The sequence below is a fragment of the Mesoplodon bidens genome (assembly GCF_964165515.1).
Source record: "Mesoplodon bidens genome assembly, chromosome: 15".
Classification (NCBI taxonomy): Eukaryota; Metazoa; Chordata; class Mammalia; order Artiodactyla; family Ziphiidae; genus Mesoplodon; species Mesoplodon bidens.
The window spans coordinates 86,500,646-86,526,909 of record NC_138171.1 but is presented as its reverse complement, the minus strand read 5'-3'; the positions used below and the strand labels follow the sequence as shown (position 1 = coordinate 86,526,909).

Here is a 26,264-nt window from a genome sequence, read left to right as displayed (position 1 = left end):
GTTCGTGCCCCGGTCCGGGAAGATCCCACATGCCGCGGAGCGGCTGGGCCCGTGAGCCATGGCCGCTGAGCCTGCGCGTCCAGAGCCTGTGCTCCACAACGGGAGAGGCCACAACAGTGAGAGGCCCGTGTACCGAAAAAAAAAAAAAAAAGTTGATCTCATCTACAAAATACCTTCCCAGCAACACCCAGACTGGCATCTGACTAAACACCTGGATACCGTGGGCCTGGCCGGGTTGATGCGCACAATTAATGCTCTTGCTTCACAAGCCCTGGCCAGCCTGAAGAAGGACCCTGGTCACTGCACACAGGGGCTCCCAGGGAAACACCAGAACGCTCTCCCATTCCCCACTGCGATCTCAGGTCCCTCTCAACACCCCAGGAATGCAGAGAGGAAAGTGTTGCTAATTGTTGGTAACAAGACAGAATTGTCAGGGTACATGAAACCAGCCACGTAAATGGGGAACCCAAAAGTAGAGGTTCCATTTGCATTAGGATTGAATAAGCTTCAGTCATTTTTTCAAGACAGAAAAAAAACAAATCAAAACACAAAACCAGAAAAACTCCGAGCACCACCCTGTGTGAGCTGGCTCATCACCTTCTTTGGTTGTGCTTTTGGCACTTGAGGCAGTTTTCAAACTGGTGGCGTCTTCCCTCCCTTTCAGGAGCCGCCTTGTTTAGAGGTCGTGGGGATCAGCCACACCGCCTGGTGGCAGGAGCCACCCTGGGCAGAGCACGTCACGGAAGGGAGGTGGCGGCCTTCACGACTCGTGACGCTAGTGGGAGGTGGGGCGTCTTGGCCCTTGTGTGTGCCTGGCACGTGGCAGGCACCCCACGAGTGTGTGAACTGCACCCAGAAGCCCGTGGCCTGGCCACCTCCTCGTGAGGCCTGCTATTACGGGCTTCCTCGAAGCCATGTTTTCCCCTCTGGAGGAGTGTGTGGAGGTGGAAACGTGGGTCCCATTTAACTTCAGGGCCTCTGCCGGCTGCTTTCTGCAGATCTGCTGTGTGGGCACCATCCATTGCCCACTTCCCTCACCTGGAGGGAAGTGCCGAGGCCATAGCGGGGAGGGACGCCTTCTGCTTTCCTGTCCTGGCCCCAGAGCCTGGGAAGGGCAGAAATGGCTGATTGCTCCCTTTTATCTGCTCTCTTTCTTCCGTGATAATAGAATCCCAACTTTTAGCTGGCCACAGCTCCCCAAATACTCTGTCTCCCAGCTTCCTTTGCAGCTGTGTATGGCCCCATGACTAAGTTCTGATCAATGGGATATAAACCAGAAGTGGCTGCTTCCAGGCCTCTTTATCATAAAGGATAATAAGCATGTTCCTCTTACCTCTTTTCTTCTTCACTTCCTCAATCCTGCTGCCTGGAATTTGAATGTGATGGTTGGAACTCTAGCCCCCACCTTGGGGCCATGAGGACAGAGGCCACACCCTACAGAGGATGGAGTGGGAAGTTGAAGGAGACGGGGTCCTCAGGGAGCAGAGATGTCTCTCCGCCTTGTTATTACATCCTACCACCAGACTTTAACCTGAGAGAGAAATAAACATCCATCCAAAGCCACTGTGGTTGGTGCCCCTCATCCCAAGTGACACATAAGGGGAAGCTCAGGCAGTTGGCAAGTCATGGTTGGAGAAGATCCTGGTGCTTTTGTGGAGTGACCACGGGCGATTAGAGATGGCAGCGTGGTGGCGCAAGGCCGGTCTTTCTACACTCTGTTTTGAGTCAGGTGAGAAAGTTGGCCAAGAAAGAGAGCTGGTGGATCTCAGGGGTAGGGTCTTCACTGTGAGGCTGTGGAGTGGCCCATGCATTAGAAGTTGCAAACTTGTCTTTCCCCAATTACCAACACTTGCAGACCTGGGCCCACCATGCCATGCACGCATTTTGGAGCTGTTCGTTCTCTTGACCAAATTTGTGGCATCAAATTGCTTTCCATGGCCCCACCCGGAGCCTCCTCCTCCCTCGTCCAGCACACGATGGGTGCCTGGATGGGCAGCCTCCTTGGTGTGGCCGCCCCGCTCTGCGCTGGGGGCTGTGCCCACGGCTGCAGCTCTGGAGCCCCTCACACTGCTCTCTGAGTTTCAGGTTTTTTCAGCTGTACAATGGGGACGTGGTTGAGACCGAGCCCTGCAACATGGCAGAGCTGCATTCCATCCTTGCCTTACACGTAGGACAAAGTCAGGGGGGCTCGACATTACCCTTGAAAACCTCTCACATCACCTACATGGCGCCGCACTCATTTTGCGTGAAAGGCCGGCCCTTTAAGGTAACGCAGCAAACGTGACTCAGGAAGGCAGCAGAGGCGGTGTGGGTGTTCCAGCAACTTTAAGAGAACCAGCAGGTGCTATCGGGGACTGGTGCTTTGACGGAGGATGTGTGATGACCTTTGAACTGCCCCCCACGCCTGTGGCGTGGACCCTATCCTGGGATCTCCCCCAGGACCTGGCATCTTGTACAGGGTAGAGGCTGAACGTGCAAACGAGGTGACTCCACTGGGAATGTCCTGTGATTATCACTGTGGTTGTTCTGAGGCTTCGTTGCAAGAGGAGAGAGATGGGCAAGGAAGCAGAGCCCTTTGGCAAACGGTGGAGAGGACGAGGCGAGTCTCCCCGGGGAGGAGAGGCAGAAGGTCTGGGTGGCCAAGTGTAGGGAGTGAGCTCCCCAACTTGGAGGTGTGCAAGCAGGATGAGCCCCCTCGTTAAGAGCATCTTGTTGGTGACAGATGCCACCAGGTGGCAGGAGGTTTAACATCTCCCAGGCTCCTTCCTGAGAACAGCTCATTCTAATTCTGTGAGGAGGCTCGTCCTTTCTGGTTTTGCATAGATCATCCTGTGTGTGGATCATCCGGACTCAGCCAGTGGCTTCCTCTCCAGGGGTCCCCAGGCTTCCTGTCCGTACCCCCAGGGGAGCCTTGAGCACGTCGATTTGGGGGGCTGGGTTTTGCTCTTCCACCTTCTCAAGCCAGACCAGGGTCCCCTCTCCCTTCCCTTTGGGGGCTCTTGCTGCCCCCAGAATGAAATGTAGCCTCTGTGGCATCTGGGCCCTACTGGCCATTCCAGCAGCCAGGACGGTAAAGCAGAAGGTGGCAGAGAGGGTTTGCCAGGATTGGGGGGTGGCGGGAGGTGCAGGGACTCAAGGTGGTGGACCCCTGGGGTGAGGGTACCCACTTGCAGCACCTCTGACGCTCACACCTCCAGCCTGCACCCCGTTTCCTGAGTTCAAGATGCAAACATCCAACTGTCTCCCTGATGGGTGCACTGTCACTCTGCATGCAGAATACCAGGTTCACAAAATGCGCTCCGCAAACTGTTCTCCTCTGGGTACAGTGGCACCACCACCCACTCAAATGCCCACCTAGAAATCGGGCATCACCCCGACCCCTCCCTCCCCTTCTCCCTCCATCAGCCTACCCTGTCCATTCTGTCCCCCCTTTCCCAAATCTCTCTCGATCATCCCTTTCCTCCCATGTCCTTTCCTACCACGATCTGAGCCTAAGGCACCATCATCCACGTCGGGACCACCGCAGTGCTTCCCAGCTGGTCTCCCAGCAGAAATGCCGTTAGGGGCCAGCACTCTGCACACACCATTTCTCTCATTATGTGTAAATGCTGTGGGAAACGGGTGTCATTATTTCACGCCTTATACAGATAAGGGAACTGAAAGACCTGCCACATTCACACCGCTGCGTTGTAATCGCCTTAGCATCTGGGGTGGGTTCCGACCACTTCTGCATTACTCCACACCACCCACAAGACGTCTGAAACAGAAACATGGCAGTGAGGCTGGGATGGGGCTGAGGGTGCATGAGCTTAGATTCATCAGGAAGGAGCACCTGTCTGTCCTCCTGGATTATCTCATCACCTGCAAAGAAGCTGAGTGGAACTTGCACTTCTCATACCTCTTCTTCTTCTTTCCCTTTACCCTGTTGACACTCACAAGCATTCAGCGCCCACAAGTAATCAGAATCTCCCAGCTGTGCCTCTAATGGGGGCGGCTGGCATTTCCTGGCCCGAGCCACAGTTACGTCTGTCTTCTTCCATTGCAAAACTGCTTATGAAAGCAGAAATAGTTGTAGTCGGTACGGGACATCATGATAAACTAAATCATGGAGACTGGGCCAGGCTGTAGTCAGCCCTTGGGAGGCGGTTGCCTTTGCAAAGGGGCCCAGGGGTCCTGAAGGTGGGCCACAGTCAACGACGTTGCTGTGGGGAAAGATGGCCAGCTGGGGTCCACCAGCGTGAAGCAGCTCAGGGACTGGAAGAGGGGAGACGAAAGTCACAGTGGACGGGAGCTGGTCTGCTCACAAACCCCTCACAGCAGGTGCCCTTTCGTCAAGGAGGTCACTGGGGTGCAGTGGAGCTCTGGCTCTGGAGCCCCAAATCTGGCTTCCAGTCCCCACTCTGTCACTTACGCAGCTGTGTGTCTTTGGCTCGTTGGTTAACTGCACTGAGCCTAGGCTACCCTCTAGGTAAATGAGGTGGTAATATGTAGCTATTTGAGAGAGGGTAAGTAAAAATGTAGGTTGTTAATGTAAGAACTGGTTTTTCTTTTAATGGAGGTGAAATTGACTTACGATCAAACCAACCCTTTTAAAGGGAACACTTCAGTGGCATTTAGTACGTTCGCGCTGTTGTGCAACCACCAACTCTATCTGGTTCTAAAATGTTCCATCACCCCAAAAGGGGGCCTGGCCCCATGGTGAACTTGGTCTGCCTCCCTTCTCCCCACTCCCAGGGAAGGGTGGTATTTATCTCAGCTTCAGGTCCAGTCAGCTGAGACCCTCACCCGGCTTCCTGACCCGGAGTCCTGGCACACACCCAGACAACCGTGGTGCTCCGTTCACATTCCCAAGAAGGCTTCTGCAGTGCGAGATTCTGGCTTCGGGGCACCTGAACATCTACTGAAGTCAAAGAAACCTTTACCAACACCCCCAGGGGCTGGGCCTGGGGAATTCACGGGGAAATTCATTACAATTCACAACATGCTTTATCCTGGCAAAGGGTCTCAGAAGTCTGGCTGCGATTAAACATTTAAAACTTTAGTTCCTGTGCCGTGCTCTTATTTGACCAGAGAACCCTTTCATCTTATGAAGGGGGCACCCAGAACCTTCTCTGCAGGCCCCCATTTCAGGGGATACGTTGGGAATTGCTGGCCTAGTGGAAACATTAATTGAGCGCCTCTGAATGCAGTCCTCTGGGTAAATGAGTTCATCTTCATTATGCACCATTTCTTCATAATTAGCAAAATCTTGGCTGGAGGAAATTACATTTTAAAAGTCTCTTTTTAATGGAGGTATAATTTATATATAAGCAAAATGCATCCTTTTGAGTGTAGAGTTTGGGGAGTTTTGACAAACATATACAGTCATGTAACCACCACCAACACCACAATCAAGATACAGAACAGTTCAGTCACAACTGAAATTTCCTCATGGCCCTTGTTAGCTTCCCCTCAGAAGGCAGCCCACCCCCACTGGGAGGAACCATGAACAACTTCACTGACAGAAAAAGTTCTGTGGACAAACAGTGGAAACGGCTGCACAAAATGTGAATGTACTTAATGCCCCTCGGCACACTTAAAAATGGTTAAGATGGCAATATGTTATGGGTATTTTACCACAATTTAAAATATCGGTAAGAACCACGATGGGAGCGCTGACGATGCATCAGGCATCTTGCTCAGCGCTTTATACGCACCCTCTCATCTCGTGTCACTAGCTCCCTGCAGGCTGAAGTCACGACCCTACTGATGGACAACCTCAGAGAGGTTCAGTCACTTGCCCAAGGCCACACAGGGCCCGGCAGCAGGATCCTCAGCAGGCAGTTGGTGCTCGCAAACGGGTCCTGTAGACAGCAGGTGCTGCCTAAGTGATGGCCCGCCGGGCCCGAAAGGCTGCAACGCCTCGCTGGCCTCGGGCGCCGGGCAGCACAGGATTGGCCGCTGGGAGGGGGCGGGGCTCCCCGCGGCCGGGGGCGGGGCCGCTCCCGGCCGTAAATACGACGCCACATGGCACTGGCTGGGGAGGCCCGGGGCGGTGCGGAGGGCGCAGGCGCACTGAGGGGGTGATCCTCGGCCTCCGTGGCCTCTCCGTGGGCCGCGATTTCTCGCGAGAAGAGGGGCGGGGGGCGGGGCCGGTGGAGGGGCGGCCTCGAGAGGGTCCTCCGTTCCCGAGGCGGTGGAGGCGCGAGCGGCGGCGCGAGGTGAGGTGAGGGGAGGTGAGGCGAGGGGCGCGCGAGGTGAGGCGAGGGACGCGGGGCGAGATGAGGGGCGCGCGGTGAGGTGAGGTGAGGTGAGGGGCGCGGGGCGAGGGTCCCGGCGGCGCGGCGGGTCCTGCCCCCTCAGCCGCCTGGGCGGGTCCGGCGCGGCTCCGGGCCGAGTCCCCGCGCCGTCGCTGTGTGACCTTGGCCGAGCTCGCACCGTCTCTGAGCCCCGGTCCTGTGGGGATGAGGGAGACCTGGACGGGGCGTGGGGCGCCCGGCGCGCCGCCCATCCGCGGTGGGGCTCGCGGCTGTGGTCAGCTGCCGCCGTCGGGGCTGGTCCCCGCCCGTTTCTGGCCGCCCGGCATCTGCCCTGCAGGGGGGGCGGCGGCGGGGGGGGATCCTCCTTGCGCGCTTGTCAGCTTCCCCCTTGCTGGTCGGGAGTGTGGAGGGAGGAGCAGGCGCGGGGGGTTCCAGGGAGCCCTTGGGGGGTCTCCGTGCGCGGGGACCGAGAGTGGACGCCCGGGCGCACGGGTCCCTCCACCAGCCTCGTGCAGGGGGGGAGCCCCCGCCCCGGTGCCCTGGTTTGCCCGAGGCCGTGGGCACTTCCCCGTCCCGTTGACCGCGGACCTGTGACTGCAGACCCGGCGGATGCGGGCGCGTCCTGGAAGAGTACCACTCAGATGACCCTTTGCTCCAGAAGCAGCGAAAGGAAGCCATGTATTAGTCGCTAACAGTAGGACTTATATCTTCCATTTGGGCTCCTAGCCACCAAGACATGTCCCGCAAGCCGTTGGCTGGAGCCGAGGTTCCGTTGGCGCGGAGCACAACAAGCCGTAGTGTTCCCGTGATTATTGAATTATTTATGTTATAATTCGACTCCAGAGAGACTCAGGAGACCCGAGATGAATGACAATGTGGGTTGGGGGCAGAGCGGATGCAAGCTCATCTTTAAGGGTACTGTCCCCACACGTGTGGGTCCGGGCAGGGGGCAGCTGGGAAACAGCTCAGCTGATCCTCACCTGCCCCCAAACCAGGACACAGTTTAGCCCTTCTCTGTGAACACCTGGCTTTGGGAAGGTGACTCAGGGCCGGTGTCAGTGTGAAAAAGGAAATATTAGGAAAACTTTTTTTTTTTTTTTTTTAGTGGTTTGAGAGGCGGCAATTTTATTTATTTATTTGTCTGCCTTGGGCCTTCGTTACTGCGTGCGGGCTTAGTCTAGTTGCAGCGAGCACTCTTCACTGCGGTGCGCGGGCTTCTCATTGCGGTGGCTTCTCTAGTTGTGGAGCACGGGCTCTAGGCGTGCAGGCTTCAGTAGTTGTGGTGTGTGGGCTTCAGTAGTTGTGGCACGTGGCCTCAGTAGTCGTGGCTCGCGGGCTCTAGAGCGCAGGCTCAGTGGCTGTGGCACACGGGCTTAGTTGCTCCGCAGCATGTGGGATCTTCCCCGACCAGGGCTCGAACCTGTGTCCCCTGCATTGGCCGGAGGCTTCTTAACCACTGCGCCACCAGGGAAGTCCGGGAAAACTTTAAAAAACTGAAGTGTAATTGATTAGCGTTGTATAAGTTTAAGATGTGCAAAGTGTTGATTTGATACACGTATATTGCAACATGATTACCTCCAAAGTGTCAGCTGACACCAAGGAAAGTGTTACCTGAACGTAGCACTACTGAAAACTTAGAGAATGCCTGCATGGACATGCATGGATGTTTATTTTTCTTGCCAGATGGTTTATAAGAATTTGGGCTGTTATTTTCAGGCCAGTGTGCACCTACTTCATTATCTGAGCAAACATTGAGCCTCTCATCCTTTGTAAGATGCCACGTTGGGCTAGATGCTGGTAATATGACTAACCTGACTGTAATACCATGTGATTGGTGCTGTCATCGAGGTGTTTCCAACGTGTGAAGACAGAGGGAGCAGCTAAACTTGTTTCGTGGTGTTGTAGACGTTTCCCATGGTGGAGATGACGTAGGAGTTGGACCTTGAGAGACCAGTGCAGTTTGGGGAGAACATTCCACGTGGAGGCAGCAGGGTATGTGGCGGCGTGGAAGTGACTGGGGCGCGTGGGGGGAGGGAGCAGTGAGTCCCTGTGTTCATCGTGGGATGGTGTTTGAGGACTGAAATGGAGGCGAAGACCAGAAAGAGGTTTCTGACCAAAGGGCCTCGAATGCTGTGCCGGGGAGTTTGGACTTTTATCCTTTTGGTGAGGAGTAGTCAGGGTTTTGGGTGGGATGTGAGAGATGCGATTTAGAAGAGTAACACTAGTGAGAACAGAGGATAGATCCAGGGTGTCAGGAGATGGAGACTGAGTTGGGTACATTTGAAGAGGGTGTGGGTCAGGACAGTGGCTGAGAGTTGAGAAGGGCGTCAGCTTGAAACAAGCAGGAGACTCCACAGTGCGATGGCACCCTGTGGGATGTGGTGAAACGGAAAGGAAAAAGGCAAAAGTAACCAAGGTTTCTCACTTGGGTGCTGAGGACGGGGCTGGTACCTGAGATAAGGAATACTGGAAGAGGTTTGGAGAAGGAAGAGGCTAAAATGCACATGATTTTTAGACTTGTAGAATTTGCAGTATCTGGGGGCCATCCTGGATGAGATGTGCTCTTGGAGAGAAAGAATGTGTCCGGGGATGGAATCCTGGGGAATCCAGCCTGAAAGGGATAGATGGCAGAAGAGAAGCATGTTGGATGGCTGGCAGTGGGAATGCAGTTTACTGTCATTACCATACAGTCACCAAGGCTAGTGGGTGATTCCATTCTGGAAGGGTCTCAAGGCTGAAGTGCCATTGCTGGATAAGAGACTGGTTATTGATAATACTGAAACAAATGCTGCTAGTTTATAATTTTTTTTAAACTTACATCTTTAGTTTCAAGTTTTAGATTGTTTCTTTATGTTTTTCTTCAGAAAGTAGTGGTTAGTTTCACGCTTACTTAGTGGGTCTGTGGCTGCAGCCAGGGCTGATGGTTCTCCAGTCATTTGCCAACACATGTGCTTAATGATAACTGACTCAGTAACTCAATACTTCCTGTAGTTAACCAAGGTGGTGGTTTCTGTAACTGTTTAGAGAATTTTAAAAGTATTTCAGAGAGGAATAGGAAGCCCCGGGTGCAGCTGAGTGGGGCAGAGGGGCTGGACTGCTGTACTAAACCCAAGAGGATGAAGCGAATGGAGCCTGCTTGGCTCCCAGAACATTCTCAGTTGGTACTTTTCCTTCCAGACAGGAGAATGGGAGAGTCTTTGGGGAAAGTGAGTAGTCTGAGAAAGGACCTAAAAATAGTGACATCAGGGGGTCTACAGTAAGGAGGCCCAGTTGGATCACTCACTAATGAAGCTCATAATTAATAACTCCTTTCTAGGGTCCAGAGCTTCCAGTTCTTTTAATCCCCGACCCCTTAAATAGGAATAGATAAACAATGACAAGTGAAGAAACCTCTGATTTGGAAGATAGAGATCATAACACACACTTGGAAGCAGTAGAGAGTGTGCAGGAAGCACACTTAAAAAGCATACTGTCACTGATACACACATGGAGATAGAAAATATTGCATGCGAGAGACAAGAACAGGATGCTCTTTTATTTTTTTAAAGGAGCATTCAGAAATCCAAAAAGATAACTCATGGATATAAAAAATACAGTGGAAGAAATAAAAAACTCAGTAGATGAAAAGGTTGAGAACTCAGGAAATAGAACAGAAAAACAAAGAGATGGAAAATGAGAGAAAAAAGAAAATTAAAGCATCAGATTAGGCAATTGACAGCTGAATAATAACAGTTTCAGCAAGAAATAAAATGGGATAAAATCATCCACAAAATGATAAGGGAAATCCTAGGACCAAAGCGTTCTGCATTGAAGGGGCCCACTGAGTGACCGGCACCATGGATGAAAATGCAGGTATCCTTCACTCACCTGTCTGTTCAGTTCCCAATTTGGATATTCAGAGTGTGGGGAGCAAGTTTGTATAGGGAGGGATACCGAGTTTCTGACAGTGACTAGTAAGAGTTTGGGAGGCAGGTTTATTTGGAAGTGCATCTGAAGCTGTTTCAGAATTTGCATAGTGAGAGTTCGCATGGAGAGAGAGAGACGTGCACACTCACTCCAAGACACGTTGTTGTGAAATTTCAGAACTCTGGACAAAGAAGATCACGCTAACTTCTGAGAAAGAATAAAGACAGGCCGCCAACAGGTCATCACGGGATGAAGCAGAATGGCTCCAAACCCATCTATAGGAACATTGGAAGCTGGGAGACAAGAGAGCATTACTTTCAAAATTCTGAAGGAAAATATCTTCCACTTTGAATTCTAAACTCAGGCAAAGGAGGATATAATAAAGATATTTTCACAAATGCTCCAAAGATTTGTCTCATGTATTTTAAAGAAGTGACTGGCAGGCATACTCTCCCAAAATGAGGTGGTGAATCTGGAAAGACAGGCTAGAGGAGACAGGGTTAGCCTCAGAGGAGAGGTGAAAAGAATCTGCTGGATGAGATGGAGAGGCTAGGATGCCAGCCAGGCCAGGCACCAGGCATGAGAGCAGGTATCTTGTGACCTGAGCCTCGAAGTTTCCTCAAAGAGATTTTTTGGGGAATGTGAAATTGATGGGGCACCTGATGCTCTGGAACATCTGGAGAGGAGATTTAGACAGTTGGCAGAGTTGGGGCTGTATTGGTGATTAAGTACATAGAAAGCAGAGCAAGCGAAAACACAAGACTGTTAACTAGTTCCAGGGAAAATAAGCCGTTGTGCAGGAAAGAAAGATAATTACGGTGTACTGCAAGGCTCAGCTGTGAATAGCCTTTGTGCAATGATAATAATTTATGGAAACATCGAATATTGCTCTAATTAAAATGATGATATGCCTGTCCGGAGGAGGCGTGGAGATGAGAAGGGCATGGTTGTTTGGAGGGCCCAGGGGAGAAAGAGAGACTACCTTTCTGCCAGCTGCCTGCCACTGTTTGGGGAAGTCAGTAGATGATGCTCAAGCTGAACCATCGGTTATCGCCCAGGGCTATTGCTTAGAGGTAGGTGGTGACACCAAAAGATTCAGCTAATAAGAATGAGAGAGAAAGATGGAGGTGGGTAATGAGAAAGAAAGGGACTGGGGACTGTGTGTGTAGTAAACTCCTGGGACAATTTAATCCTTTAGCATACATGCATAATGTTGATCAAAATAAAGGCAAAGCAGTAAGCTTCCAACTCTGATGAAAGAAGAGGCCGGACTCTTGCCTGCTTTGTGTGCAGCTGGGTCACTCACCAGGCTGTCTTTCTTGTCAGGGAGAGTTTATTTGTTCTTATTTCCTCTCCATGATTGTCATTGTTCTCTGTATCCTGTCTCTTGCCTGTGGTCACATATCGGAGATTTGGTGCTTTCTTTAGCTTTTTTCTTTTCTTTTAACTTGTTATAAAGGAATTGTAAAACATATCCAAAAGTAGAGATAATAGAGACTTCTCTGGTGGCGCAGTGGTTAAGAATCCACCTGCCGGGCTTCCCTGGTGGCGCAGTGGTTGGGAGTCCGCCTGCTGATGCAGGGGACGCGGGTTCGTGCCCCGGTCTGGGAGGGTCCCGGGTGCCACGGAACGGCTGGGCCCGTGAGCCATGGCCGCTGGGCCTGCGCGTCCGGAGCCTGTGCTCCGCGGCGGGAGAGGCCACGGCAGTGAGAGGCCCGCGTACCGCAATATAAAAAAATCCCACATGCCACGGAGCAGCTAAGCCCGTGCGCCACAGCTACTGAGCCTGCGCTCTAGAGCCAGAGAACCACAGCTACTGAAGCCTGCGCGCCTAGAGCCTGTGCTCCGCAACGAGAGAAGCCACCGCACTGAGAAGCCCGCGCACCGCGGCAAAGAGTAGCCCCTGCTTGCCGCAACTAGAGAAAACCTGCGCACAGCAACAAAGACCCAACACAACCAAAAATAAATAAATAAATAATATATTTTAAAAGTAGAGATAATAGTTTTATGAACTCTTCTTTACCTGTCACCCAGTTTCAGAAATTATGAAATCAGGGTCAGTCATGTTTATCTTTTTGTTAGCATAACAACTCTTTATTGAGTACCTACTGTACGCCAAGCACTATTCATAGCCTTGAGGCTACAACTATGACAAACTTTGAAGGGTCAAGTACCTCCCTTCTAAAGTTTATATTCTAGTACAGATAGACCATAAGCAAATAAGCCAGTGAATATATAATATTGGAGGTAATGACAAATGACATGGAGAAAAAACGGGTACGGAGGATGGGGCATGCAGGGTGGGGAGTGATCAGGGAAGCCCTCACTGATGAGGTGAGCTTCAGCTGTAGATCAGAAGGAGGTGCCAGGTTGAGTCACAGGATTCCCTGGGTGTGTGCAGGCCAGAGAGTGGGAGCCTGGTTGGTGTAGATGATGAACAGCAAGGAGGCCATTGTGGCTAGAGTGGGGCCAGTGACGGGGAGTAAAGGGGATGAGAGTGTGGGATCCCAGTCATATAGGGCTTGTCATGGGCCATTGTAAGGACTGGAAATGGGAAGCTGTTGGACTCCAAAGATTGGAGGGTTTTGAGCAGAGCCATGACATGATCTGACTTTTAGCAGAATAACCATGGCTACTGGGTTTAAAGAGGATAGTATGGGCAGGAGAGTGGAGGCGGGAGAACAAGTTGGACGCTGTTGCAGGAACGCAGGTGAGAGCTGGTGGTGGCCTGGGGGGCGGGGTGCACAGAGGAGGTAGGGCAGTAGAGGGGTTAGGGTCTGCATATATTTGAAGGTAAAGCCCTCATGAGGTTCTTAAGCTAATCATAGTGAAATTTATTATCTATTTTCCCTTGAAATAATTTCTTTGAATTGACTTAACTCTGGGAAATGAGTTATTTGGATTCCGGAGTCAAATACCATGCAACAAATATTTGAGTGTTGCGAGGAATATAGAAGATACAGTAGACATGATTCCTGTCTCCTAAGAACTTGAAATCTAGTTTGGGAATATGGGACTGGTGTGCCTACTAATACCCTGCCTACTTGTGAAGTACCGATGGGGCTTAGAGACCAGGGACAAAGACACCAGTGTGAGCAGATAGCCAAGTGTGCTGTGGGCCACCTCTGTGGGAAGTTACTTTATTTCAGAGGCCAAGTTTGGGCTCAGTTTTCGTTCAGGTCTTCTGGAATGGACATCAACCTTTCATTCTCATCAGTGTGCCCATTTATTACTTTTTTTATTTGGATACACTGTCAGATTTAGTTCTCAGTGTTAACCGAATACAAGTGACGTAATTTTATAAGCAAATAAACCCCCAGTGCTAGTGGCACGGAAGTGAAAATATACCATACGATGGGGGTTTTAATCCAACACCAAAGCATCAGTTGCAGGGCTGGGCCATACAGGGTGCAGAGAGTAAATGTTGAGACCACTAACAAACTTTCCAAATTTCTGTTGACCACAGTGATGAGACCCTCAGTGAATTATTTGCCTTTGCAAAGCTGGAAAAGAAGTAGGTAGTTTCTGGTCTCTTTGCCAGTAGCATAAATGAATAAAACTTGAAACATTCTTGGACTTCTTAGTGAAGGTCATGTCACTTGATTTAATGCTCAGAAGTTGGTTATTTGGACAAGGAAAAGCAAATTTTCTCAGAAATAAAGGTAATAAAAATTTGAGTGTCTAGAAAAACCAACCAATTCTGCATTAAATATTTACTGTAGAGGCTGGTAGACTGTAATGTTTGGGAAGGTAGGCTCTCAAATCAGTTGTTCAAATGCCAGCTCTGAACAGTTGTAGCTGTGTACACTTGGGTAAGTTGCCTGGTTGTTTTGCCCTAAATTTATCACAATTACTGTGAGGATTAAATAAGTTTAGATATGCAAGGCCTATAACAGCACTTTGGAAACCATATTAGCTATTGTTATTATTATAAAATTAATTGAAATCATAACATTCTTCTTTGCTGATAACTGGCTATTGGTAGAAAGCATGAGTAATAATAAAAATAATGTTATATTTATATGATACAAATATTTGAGGGCCAGATGAAACAGAAAGATAAATAAGGCCAATGGTATAGTCTAAAGAACATGCTTTACTATTTTACAAAACACTTAGCTGATATGTTCTCATTTTCGTCCTCTCAGTAACTCCGGTTAGCAGAAAGACCTTGATTGTTCTTGTTTTATAGGTGAAGAATTGAAACTCACACTTAAAGAGATATCCCAGGCCACTCAGCAGAGACTGGACTTGGCCTCAGAATTCCTTTCCTTTTCTTCCCGATCTCCAAATGTCTGTGTAGGACTTCAGTGCTGGTGTTTTTATCCTGTGTTGTAGAAATCAGTGACAGCTGGTTAGTTCATAGTGTTTGTGCTGAAGAGAAAAGTTTTAGCTTCTGGTGATTGACTTAATAAGACTGCTCACATATCCTTCCTCTTGAAATCAAATGTATTGAGGTATAATTTACATGCAATAAAATGCACACATTTTAAGTGTAAAGTTCCATGAATGTGGACAGATATATCTACCTGTGTAACTGCCACTACAAACAGTATAATAGAACATTTCCATCACCCAGATTTCCTCCTGTCCCTTTGCAGTCTATGATTTCTGTCACTATTTTTGCCTTTTATAACCTTTGTATAAATGAAATCATGTGGTATGTACTCTTTTGTGTCTGGGTACTTTTGTTTAGTGTAATATCTGCAGGATTCATCCATGTTGTTGCATGTATTGATGTGTGAGTCCGTGGTTCACTCTTTTTTATTGTTGAGTAGTTTTCCACTGAATGAGTGCACCACAGCTTGTTTATTCATTTACTGGTTGACGGGCCTCTGGGTTCTTTTCAGTTTGTAGCTATTTTGAGTAAAGCCACAATGAACATTCTTGTACAGATCTTTGTGTGGACAGTTACTTCATTCATGGATATCGTCTTTGATGTTGTATCTAAAAGGCATCACAATACGCAAGGTCATTTAGGCTATCTCCTGTGTTACCTTCTAGGAGTTTTATAGTTTTGCATTTTACATTTAGGTCTATTATCCGTTTTGAGTTAGTTTTCTTGAAGGTCTGTGTCTAGATTCTTTTCTTTTAATTTTTTTTTTTACACACGATATCCAATTGTTCCAGTACCATTTGTTGCAGAAACAGACTGTCTTTGCTCCCTTGTATTGCCTTTGCTCCTTTGTTAAAAATAAGTTGACTATATGGGGGTCTATTTCTGAGCTATCTGTTTGGTTCCCGTGATCTACTTGTCCATGCTTTTGCCAATACCACACCATTTTGATTACTGTAGCTTTATGGTAAATCTTGAAGTCGGGCAGCATCAATCTTCCAGCTTTGTTCTTCTCCTTCAGTATTGTGTTGGCTATTCTGGGTCTTTGGCTCCTACATATAAACTTTAGAAACAGTTTGTTGATATCCACAAAATAACTTGCTGGGATTTTGGTTGGGATTAATCTATAGATTAAGTTGGGAAGAACAGGTATCTTGACAATATTGAGTCTTCCTATCCTTTAGCACTTTGAACATGGAATATCTCTTCATTTCCTTAGTTCTTCTGATGATTCCATTCATCAGAATTTTGTAGTTTTCCTCATATAGATCTTGTACATATTTTGTTAGATTTATACTAAGTGTTTTACTTTTGGGGGGTGCTAATAAATGGAATTATGTTTTAATTTCAAATTCCACTTGTTCATTGCTGATATGTAGGAAAGTGGTTGACTTTTGTTTATTAACCTTGTGTCCTGCAAACTTGCTATAATCACTTGAGCCCGTAAAATTTTATAATTGAAAAAGTACTGATAATCTAAGATTTGTATATCATTTTGATGGTCAGTTTGGTCTTTAAATAGAGTCCCTAAGCTTTATTACAGAACATCTACTGTTATGGATCTTACAGAACCTTCCAGGAGGTTAAAAATCTGCTTGATATTTTTTAATACAATCTTTTTGACTTTTTGAAAGTCTCAGCATAAAAAAAAACTAGTCTGTATGCAAAAAAAGTTGACATTAATTTTTTTCATAATAGCCAAAAAAGAGAGCTAACTCCAAATTTCATCAGTTGGTAATGGATAAACAGATAGTGGTATATCCATATAGTGGGGTACTGCCCAGCAATGACACAAGCAACAACTTGGACAAATCTCAAAAGCATCTTCCTAAGTGAAGGAAGCCAAATACAAGAGGCTACTTCCTGTATAATTCCATTTATGTGACATTCTAGAAAGGGCAGAACTATAGAACAGATTGGTAGCTGCCTGGAGCTGGGTGTTGGGGGAGGATAAGGGAACTCTGGGGATGATGAAGATGTTCTGTATCTTAATTATAGTGTACATTTGCCCAGACTCATCAGACTGTACAGTTAAAAAGAGTGCCTTTTATTGTGTATAAATCATACCTCAATAAACCTGACTTAAAAAGGAAAAAAAGCGAGGTGCTAAAGTGATTTAATCAGGAAAGAACCGTCTTTTAAACAAATGGTGCTGGAATAACAGGATATCTCTATGGGAAAAAAATGAATCTCAACCTCTCCCTCTGGAATACTTGTATTGGATAGTGGCTGAAATCCTCTGCATTTTTTTTTTTTTTTTTTTTGCGGTATGCGGGCCTCTCACTGCTGTGGTCTCTCCCGTTGCGGAGCACAGGCTCCGGACGCGCAGGCTCAGCGGCCATGGTTCACGGGCCCAGCCGCTCCGCGGCATGTGGGATCTTCCCAGACCGGGGCATGAACCGGTGTACCCTGCATTGGCAGGCGGACTCTCAACCACTGCGCCACCAGGGAATCCCCTCTGCATTTAACATTCCTTTCCACCATGGCAGATACATTAATTTCCATTTATTACTACCCACTGTTTAATTCTCACTGGTTTGATCACTTGTATGTATAATATGTAGTAAATACACACATATACACACACACACACACACACAAACCCCAGTCCATATGACAAAATAAATAGTGATATATTAGTGAGGGTTCTCCAAGGAAACAGAACCAATAAGGTATGTGTGTGTGTATAAAGGGATTTATCATGAGGAACTGGCTCACAGGGTTATGGAAGCTGAGCAGTTCAGACCCAGGAGAGCTGATGGTGTGCTCCAGTCTGAGTCTGAAGGCCTGAGAACCAGGAAGACTGCTGGTGAGAGTTCTAGTACTCGTCCAAGTCTGAAGGCATGAGACCAGTGTCCCAGCTCAAAGGCAGTCAGGTGGAGAGAGGGAATTCTCTCTTCCTCTGCCTTTTTGTTCTATTCAGGCTTTCAACAAATTGGATGAGGCTATCCCACACTGGGGAGGGCCACCTGCTTTACTCAGCCTACCGATTCAAACATTAATCTCCTCCAGAAACACCCTCACAGACATACCCAGAATGTGTGACCAACTACCTGGGCAGCCATAACTCAGTCAAGTTGACACGTAAAACTAACCAGCATATACCACCTGACCTTTTTGTACTGTAGTTGTCAGTTCTGCTATCAAATTTTGGGAAGTGCCCTTATACGTGTCTTAGTATGGGTCTGGCCTTGTGGCCCTCTATTCTAGATATGTCAGGATGACACACATCTGAGTGTGAGGGAGGTCAGCCCTTAGCTTTCTGCTGCACACCACCCCATCTTCCCGCATTCTTGCCTACTATTGGTGTGAAGGCTCCCTGAGACCAGCAGCCTTATGTGGGCGGCCAGCATGGGGTGCTTGCTTCCTGGCGCTGCCAAGTTACCCCTGGCATCATACCCTGCCATGTGTGAGAAGAAATGTTTAACCCCACCTTGAGCTAAGAAACAGCTCTGCCTAGCCACAGTGTTTTGGTTTAAACCCAACCTAATTCTTTCATCAGTAGTGTTTACAAGGGCTTTTGACAAAACCCTTGTAGAAAACCAGCCTCCCAAAGATGAAACTTCTGGACAGACTTTGCTGTCAGTTGTATTGCTGCGGGCAGAAGCCTGAGACTGCTATGCAGCAGCCGATCGCAGATCACTTCCTCTGTGAAGGTTCTTCTTGCTCTGCTTCTTCAAAACTTGGGGGGCTTTTTGTTGACTGCGTTTTGAAATAGTGGGAGATTTATGTTCGGAAACAATGCCCTTATTATTTATTTATTTATTTATTTATTTATTTATTTGTGGTACGCGGGCCTCTCACTGCTGTGGCCTCTCCCGTCGCGGAGCACAGGCTCTGGACGCGCAGGCTCAGCGGCCATGGCTCACGGGCCTAGCCGCTCCGCGGCATGTGGGATCCTCCCAGACCGGGGCACGAACCTGTGTCCCCTGCATCGGCAGGCGGACTCTCAACCACTGCGCCACCAAGGAAGCCCAATGCCCTTATTTTTGAATGAAAAATTACTTTATGAGGTCATCGTTGTTCCCTGACATATTTTTGAAGCAGTCTTCAGTTCTCAGCCTGGCTTTCCCCACTGTGCTGCTCTCACCCCCAGAAGACAAGGAAGTGTTACCCAGATTGTCCAGCTTGAGCTGCCCAGGCACCTGGGCCAGAAATTCCTAGATGTCCTACTCCCTTTTAAAAAGTAAAACTTGTTGGTGGTGATGCTGTGTGGTAGTCTTGACTCTATTCTCTACTCTTCCGAGAAACTGGGAATTTGTGCTCCATGAATATTTTAAAGTAGCCACAGTCCTTTCTTCTCAAAGGACTACTCTCACAGGCCATTTAATACTCTCAGACAGTCTTGTTTCCATGCTGTTTTTGTGGCATGTTTGAGGTTAGAAATGACAACACAAAGGACTGCCCTGTTCCTTGATGTTAAAAATGAACCATGGCCTCAGCTTCATCGGTAAACGCTGCCTCAGCTTGGTGTGTAGGCGCTCATCCCCTTGATTTAGAAAGGCCTGGAAGGGGCCGTGACGTGGCAGGACTCCAGGGCAAGACAAGGCTCTTGGGACCAGTCTCCCCACTGAATAACCAGACAGGTTTTTGGCTGTCCCAGGGGAAGACCTGTCTTGCTTTTGTGCAACAGCCCCCCAATTATAAATTTTTAAAACTTTGTTTGCTTAATAAGCAAATTGCAGGTAAAGTCGGCTTGTGGAGCTTTTGCACAAGGTTGTAAGGGTAGCTTGTGGCTTCAGCAGCAGGCTCCAAGTTTAGCCTCTGTTACAGCTCTCTACCATATTTAGCTTTGTTTATTTTTTACACACTGTCCTACATTTTGCCTTAGTCATTCAACAGTACCTCTTGGAAATTCCTCCAAGTCCACTGTTACAGCTCTAATTCATTTTTTCCCCCCAGTTTGTTTTTATTGTGGTAAACTACACGTAACATAAAATATACCACCTTAACTGTTTTTAAGTGTACAGTTCAGTGACATCAAGCATATTCATATTGTTGTGCAACCGTCACCATCATCCATTTCCAGAACTCATTTTATCTTCCCAAACTGAGACTGTCCCCATTAAACACTAACTCCCCATCCCCCTCCACAGCCCCTGGCCCCCACCTTCTACTTTCTGTCTCTATGAATTTGACTCCTCCAGAGACCTCATATAAGTGGAATCACACAGTATTTGTCCTTTTCTGTGACTGGCTTATTTCACTGAGCATCATGTCTTCAAGGTTCATCTATGTTGTAGCAGGCATCAGAACTTCCTTCCTTTTTAAGGCTGAATAATAATCTATTGTATGGATGGACCACATTTTGTTTATGCATTCACCCATCGATGGGCATGGGTTGCTTCCACCTTTTGGCTACTGTGAGTAATGCTGCTGTGAACATGTGTGTATAAATATCTCTTCAAGACCCTGCTTTCAATTCTTGTGGGTATAGACCCAGAAGTGGAATTGCTGGATCACATGGTAACTTTATGTGGCAATTCTATTTCTGATTTTTTGAGGAACCTCTGTACTATTTATGCAGTGACTGCACCATTTTACATTCCCATTAACAGTGTACAAGGGTTTCACCTTCTTCTCGTCCTCACCAGTACTTGTTATTTTCTGGTTTGGGTTTTTTTGTTTTTGTTTTTGTTTTTGTTTTTAGTAGCCATCTTGGTGGGTGTGAGGTGGTGTCTCCTGTGGTCTTGATTTGCATTTTTCTAATGATTAGTGACATTGAGCATCTCTTCATGTGCTGATTGGCCTCAGTTTCTCAACTGTAAGAGGATTATGCTTCACCCCCGCCCCAGATTGTGTGCAGAGGGCCTGCAGTAACATACGTGTGTAAAATGCGCATCTTAGTGCCTGACACACAGTAAGAGGTCAATAAATGGCAGCTGCTATTAAGAAGATGTTATCAATATATAGTAATTATCCAAAAAATATTTGACTATGTCTTTTCCTTGCAATTAAATTGAAGTCTTACTAAATTATTAGTAAAGAGAGTCAGAGTTTTTACAAAATGTTGTAGGCACTGGCATTTATTAATGTGCATACACTACTTCTTGGCTGAAAAATAAGTCAAAGTATTTAGGTTATCAGGCCAGGTAGTTCTGGTACTGAGCATCATAAGTATGTGGCCGATAGCACGATCCTTGATCTGTGGCTGTGCCTGTGTCCACAAGATGTAACTGTGATGCTGCATCATCTCTACTCTGTTTGAGTCTTGATCTTAAAATTGAAAACTGATCTCTTAAATCACTTGACATTTTAAGTTACTTTTTCCCTTTGCTGCTTTCTCAGCCTTTGGCAAACTTTTTTTTTTTTTAATATGGTTTCACCTTCATCTTTATAAACTGTTCGCCCTTGCACATCCTTGAGAAGGGATGGTCTTGAAAACTTTAATGACATGGGTGCTTATGATCTAGTTTTAAAAATAGGCTGTAAAATTGTGTGATCCTAACCATTACCATTAAAAGCGTATTAAAAGCTGTTGCAGTGTTGCTTGTTCTTATTCCACTCACACCTGTGACGCACTCGAAGGGAATGAGCTAAAGTACCAGCAGCAGTTGTGCAAGAGACAGCAAGGTATTTCACCTGTAATCCTGTTTCCTGTTTCATGTTGTTTGTAGTGTGGTTATTACCTTTCTAATGTGTAATAATTATATAATAAATATATAACGTATAATAAATATCTAGCTGTGTGACTCTAGCACATGGCCGACAGCCCTGAGTGGGTGAGAGGAGGTGTCATCACCACCCCTCAGGGTAGGGGTCACCAGATTTTTCTGCTCTTCCTTTTTCTGTGGGAGCACAGACGAGCTCTTAGGGCTCAGGAAACACTGCATGAAGGGGACGATGACCAGAGAACGTACTCTTCTCTGTCAGATGGTCATTTCAGCTCCTTTTGTGTAAAAGCCCACACCACCCTTTGTCTGCTGACCTGTTTACCATAAATATGTATTACTTTTTCCATTTAAAAAAAGTGAATTAAGAGTAAACAACAGCTGCAGAGGTGGATAGAGATTGCACCCAAATTTCTGCCTAATGAACTTTTAGGTTCATTTTATGAAAATGTATTAGATACCAGGTACCTAGTCGAATGTATACGAGGAATATAGACTCAGAAGTGTACACTGGGAGATGTCCCAGAGGGTGCACAATGCGGGACCCTCCCCTAGAACACCCTAAGACGTGCTCCGTCTGTCTGTGCCCCGATGCCTGCAGTGATAGAAGTCCTAGTATGGCTTAAAAAACAGCCCATTCTGGGTTTTGGCCCACTTATAATTATTAGTGTTCTTTCCTTAGGCTCGACTCAGTTTCTGAGTTGTATCTTCTGAAGCTGCTCTCTCTCCCATGTGACAGCCCTCCAGATAGCTGAAGCCCCGACACGAATCTCACTTCCAGCCTGCACAGCCCCTCCTCGTACAGGCGCTGTGGACCAGGAGGCTGAGAGCCGGCAGAAGCCTGCACCGCTCACAGCACGCTGTCGGCCTCACACGGGGGCCCGTCTCAAGTGTTTGGTTGGATGACGTGTGCACAGAAGAAGGGGTTTGGGCGGGAGAAGGGGTGAGTTCAGCATTGCACTGAGCTTTAACTTGCTTGTTACCGTGTTTTGTTTCGCTGCGCCTCTCCTTTCATTCTCACACCCACTCTTCACGAGGGTCTGCGTTCCCACCCGGGGGATGGTCTGGGTCCGGCCTCCCTCTTTCTGTGCGGTGGTAAGAGATCTCCAGTCACCTCTCCAGTCACACTCACCCTCTGGGCCTTCCTGAGCCTCATGGGTCACAGCACCTGGAGAAGCTGAAGCTCCCCATCAGGCAGCCCCCCAAAGTCCACCTCACGGAGGGTGGAGGAGGGAGGGAAAAGCAGGGCCACTGGGTCTGAGATGGCAGCAGGCACCATCCTCTCAGGACCGCAGGCTGCGAGAGGACCTTAACCTTTAACTAGGTTTCTGTTGCCTTCCAGCTTCCTCAGAGGGCAGCGTCCCGTCTCTACAGGAAGCTGAAGTGAAAGGATCCGGGGAAGAGGCCCCCGCATCCATGGACACAATGACCAAAAGCCGGTTCTTCCGCCTGTGGCTGGTCTTGGGGTCCGTCTTCATGATCCTCCTGATCATCGTGTACTGGGACAACATGGGCCCCGCCCACTTCTACCTGCACACTTCCCTCTCCAGACCTCATATCCTGCAGCCCTTCCCCAGCCCCAAGCCAGGGGACGATAAGTATTTCACCGCCAGCATCGAGGAGATTTTGGAGAAGCTCCTCAGCGCTCATGCGAAGCAGAACATCCTTCTGGGTAAAAAGGTGGAGCAGCCCTCCCTGCTGGCCTCCAGCAAGCCTGTGCTCAGCAACATGGAAGAGAGTGTGAGGGGCTACGACTGGTCCAGCCACGACGCCCAGCAGAGCCCGGACCCGGACAGGCGGCAGGCCGAACGGAGGAGCGTGCTGAGGGGGTTCTGTGCCAACGCCAGCTTTGTGTTCCCCACCAAGGAGCGCTCTTTCGATGACATTCCCAACTACGAGCTGAACCACCTCATCGTGGACGACCGCCACGGGGTCATCTACTGCTATGTGCCCAAGGTGGCCTGCACCAACTGGAAGCGCGTGATGATCGTCCTGAGCCAGAGCCTCTCGGACCAGGGCACGCCCTACCGTGACCCCCTGGACATCCCCCGGGAGTACGTCCACAACTCCAGCACCCACCTGACTTTCAACAAGTTTTGGCGCCGCTATGGGAAGTTCTCCCGCCACCTCATGAAGGTTAAGCTAAAAAAGTACACCAAGTTCCTGTTCGTGCGGGACCCCTTCGTCCGCCTCATCTCGGCCTTCCGCAGCAAGTTCGAGCTGGAGAACGAGGAGTTCTACCAGAAGTTCGCCATCCCCATGCTGAAGATGTACTCCAACCACACCAGCCTGCCCAAGTCGGTCAGCGAGGCCTTCAGTGCAGGCCTCAGGGTGTCCTTCGCCAACTTCATCCAGTACCTGCTGGACCCTCACACCGAGAAGCTGGCGCCCTTCAACGAGCACTGGAGGCAGGTGCACCGCCTCTGCCACCCCTGCCAGATAGACTACGACTTCGTGGGGAAACTGGAGACCCTGGACCAGGATGCCCCCCAGCTGCTCCGGCTTCTCAAGGTGGACAAGCTGCTCCAGTTCCCCCCGAGCTACCGGAACAGAACTGCCAGCAGCTGGGAGGAAGGCTGGTTTGCCAAAATTCCCCTGGCCTGGAGGCAGCAGCTTTACAAACTCTACGAAGCAGATTTTGTCCTCTTTGGCTACCCCAAGCCTGAAGATCTACTTAGAGACTGAAGGCGTTAGGGGAAAATCCTGAACACCAAAAAAAAAGTGCTTGTGTTGTTACTTTAAACCTGAATGAAGGGCCTGTGGTGCCGCGACCATCTCCCGGAGGATGGAGCAATGCGCTGCCGCATATATTTTTATATGGCTTCGTTTCTCTCCTGGTGTGACGCGTCGCAGAATTCCGCAGTGCTCCTGTTGGCGAGTCAGCTGGAAACACCTGGAATTGACCACACCCACACTCTAGTTTGTCAAATACCCTTCGATCTTGCAGTCTAGACTTGCTGTCTACTCCCTCCCTATATTCATTGAGTACTGTGTTAATACTGTTTTTTAAGATTAATATATTTCAGATATTTAATATGAAACGTGGAGAAGGAAATGGTGGAGTAAAAAGTTACCTCTGCTCCTTCTGCCTGCGCTTGTGGTTATTTCGTTGGAGCGACAGATGCTCATTAAGGGGCTCCAAGCGACATAAAGGCTGACGCTTAGGCCTCAGAGTCTTGATTTCAGGAAGGGAGGGTTCATGGTTGTCTTCAGCAAAAAGGAGGATCTTGAATTTGAGATCAGGCGTTACTGTGTTTGTGCAGGGGTAGCAGACAAATCCTTCAAAAGTGAAAGCTCTCTTATTAGGTGATACATGTGAAAAGGGAAGGCTGTTAATAAGGGTTTCATACTTGAGATCATATCAAAGGTAAATCGTACATCCAGGTCACTGTCACAGAGGCTGGATTTTAACTCCAGCTGCCTCCTTTAATTTGTCAGTCACGGACGTAAGGATTTGCAGTAGCAGGGACGGTGTGGTAGGAGTTTACCCCTAGAATGCGTCCCCAGCATCAGCAGGCCGAGGCTCATGTGGGAGTCTCATTGCCAAGCTGGCTGGTTCGATTCAGCTTCAGGGACGTTCCCTCGAGGACGTGACTGACACAGGGATCTTCATGTTCGGTGGCCCTGCCTTGGGGAAGGTGTCTGCTAGTCCAGGAAGGCTCTGTTTGAACATCTGGTTCACATTCCTTTGCAGGTTTTGCTCTGAACCCGTAATTGGTGAGAAGCGTGCAGTCATCTCGTGGCGTTTGGGCATCACATTCGACCGTGTCTTCTTAATCTGTAGCGTTTGGTCCTGGACGCCCAGTTCCTGAAGAGCTGGCAGAACACGTGGAAGGCCCCCCCCGGGTGTCCTTGGCGGGTGGTGGCCCTGCTTTTCCCAGCTGCGAGGTGGTGCTGTGTGTGGCTGGAGCCCGGGCCTCCGGTGCTCACCTTGCAGCTTGGAGCTGCAAGTATTAGAAACCACCGCTTCCTTTGGAAGCTTCCCTTCTTTCCGTAAGACAGTCGGCAGCCGGCACACAAACTTGAGGAGTCCAGTTTCAGAGTATTGTCTGAAGAGGCGCCTGCCTCTGTTGGGAGTTTTTCACTGAAGTGTGTTCATTTCGAGAATATTCAGACAGATGTCAAAACTCACTGGGTTGTGAGCTTTTTAAGGACAGGGCCACATCTCCTTCTTTCTATATTCCTGGTTCTTTGCATAGTTGCCCAGTAGGTCGGTTTCTCTGGGTGTCGGAGGCATGTTTGCAGGGATGTTGAGGCCCAGGGACTGTTGGAGTCGATGCCAGCTGCATCCACACAGCCACCCAGATTCCGGTGCCAGGGCCCCAGCTGCTGCCTGCGCCGGAGGGACGGCTCAGGATGTGATGGCAGAGAAGGTCCTCCTGGTCGGGGGGGGGGGTGAGACAGGCTCCAGGAAGGGAGGGGAAGCCCGCACCTCGCCTCTTCCTGGGGCGTGAGCCTGAGAACTCATTCCTTTTGTTCTGTGCCGTTTCCCTGACCCACACAGTAGTATCTTGTAGAGGACTTCGGCTCCATGTTTTTTTTGGCTAAGATACTATAAAAATTTTTAAATAGATGCTGTACAGTTAGACAATTTAACCAAACAATTCCATAAACTTAAAATTCTTTATTTTGCCTCCGTCTTCCAACCCTCATCAACACATTTAACCACAGTCCTAATAACACTGTGGTTTGTGGTACAAAATCTTCTCTCGTGTCATCTCTGAGCCTCCAGGGCACTGTGCCTGTTTACAGTCAGGGAGAGGGCGCAGGAGAGACTCGGCCAACACTCAAGGCTGTGGGCGTCCGAGCCTGCCCTGGACTTGGGCCTCCTGACCCTGGTGCTGTGCATTTTCCACCTCACCCAGGTGTTTAGCACACTTGTTGCGGGGCTGGGGGGGGGCGGCGGGGGCGGTGCGGGGAGGGTCTGTGAGAGAGAGATACTGTTGGTCCTCTTTCCTCTAAAAGTGTCTGGTACACTTTTGCACGCATTGATACGGCGTATCCACTTGTGGCTTCTAATGAATATTTAGGCAGTGTTCTGCTGTATTGCTTTTACCATCTATTTTTAAAGAATTTCTACTATTTGGAGAATTTTAAGCTTGTTTTTCAGCAAGGGCCGGGATCTCACTTCTCTCCCCAGTGCAGTCAGTGTGCACCTGCATCCATACTTTG

At 48.7% G+C, this 26,264-nt stretch overlaps 1 protein-coding gene across 3 annotated transcripts; it reads left to right on the top strand.

Annotated features, from left to right (window-relative positions):
- The first annotated feature begins 6,124 nt into the window (after positions 1-6,124).
- CHST12 (carbohydrate sulfotransferase 12) lies at positions 6,125-24,174 on the top strand. 3 transcript variants are annotated; one of them, XM_081255973.1, is made up of 3 exons: positions 6,125-6,200; positions 21,832-22,035; positions 22,435-24,174. In XM_081255973.1, the coding sequence occupies exon 3, from the start codon at positions 22,509-22,511 to the stop codon at positions 23,775-23,777; it is 1,269 nt and encodes a 422-aa protein (XP_081112099.1). In that variant the 5' UTR covers positions 6,125-6,200; positions 21,832-22,035; positions 22,435-22,508; the 3' UTR covers positions 23,778-24,174. The 3 variants fall into 3 exon arrangements, with proteins under 3 accessions (XP_081112099.1, XP_081112101.1, XP_081112100.1); XM_081255974.1 differs by having other exon boundaries at positions 6,140-6,200; positions 21,775-22,035; XM_081255975.1 differs by lacking the exon at positions 21,832-22,035 and having other exon boundaries at positions 6,127-6,200.
- The last annotated feature ends 2,090 nt before the right edge of the window (positions 24,175-26,264 follow it).

Excerpts from the sequence above, each read along its gene's own strand:
- CHST12 (XM_081255973.1), top strand. The coding sequence starts at position 22,509 with ATGGACACAATGACCAAAAGCCGGTTCTTCCGCCTGTGGCTGGTCTTG.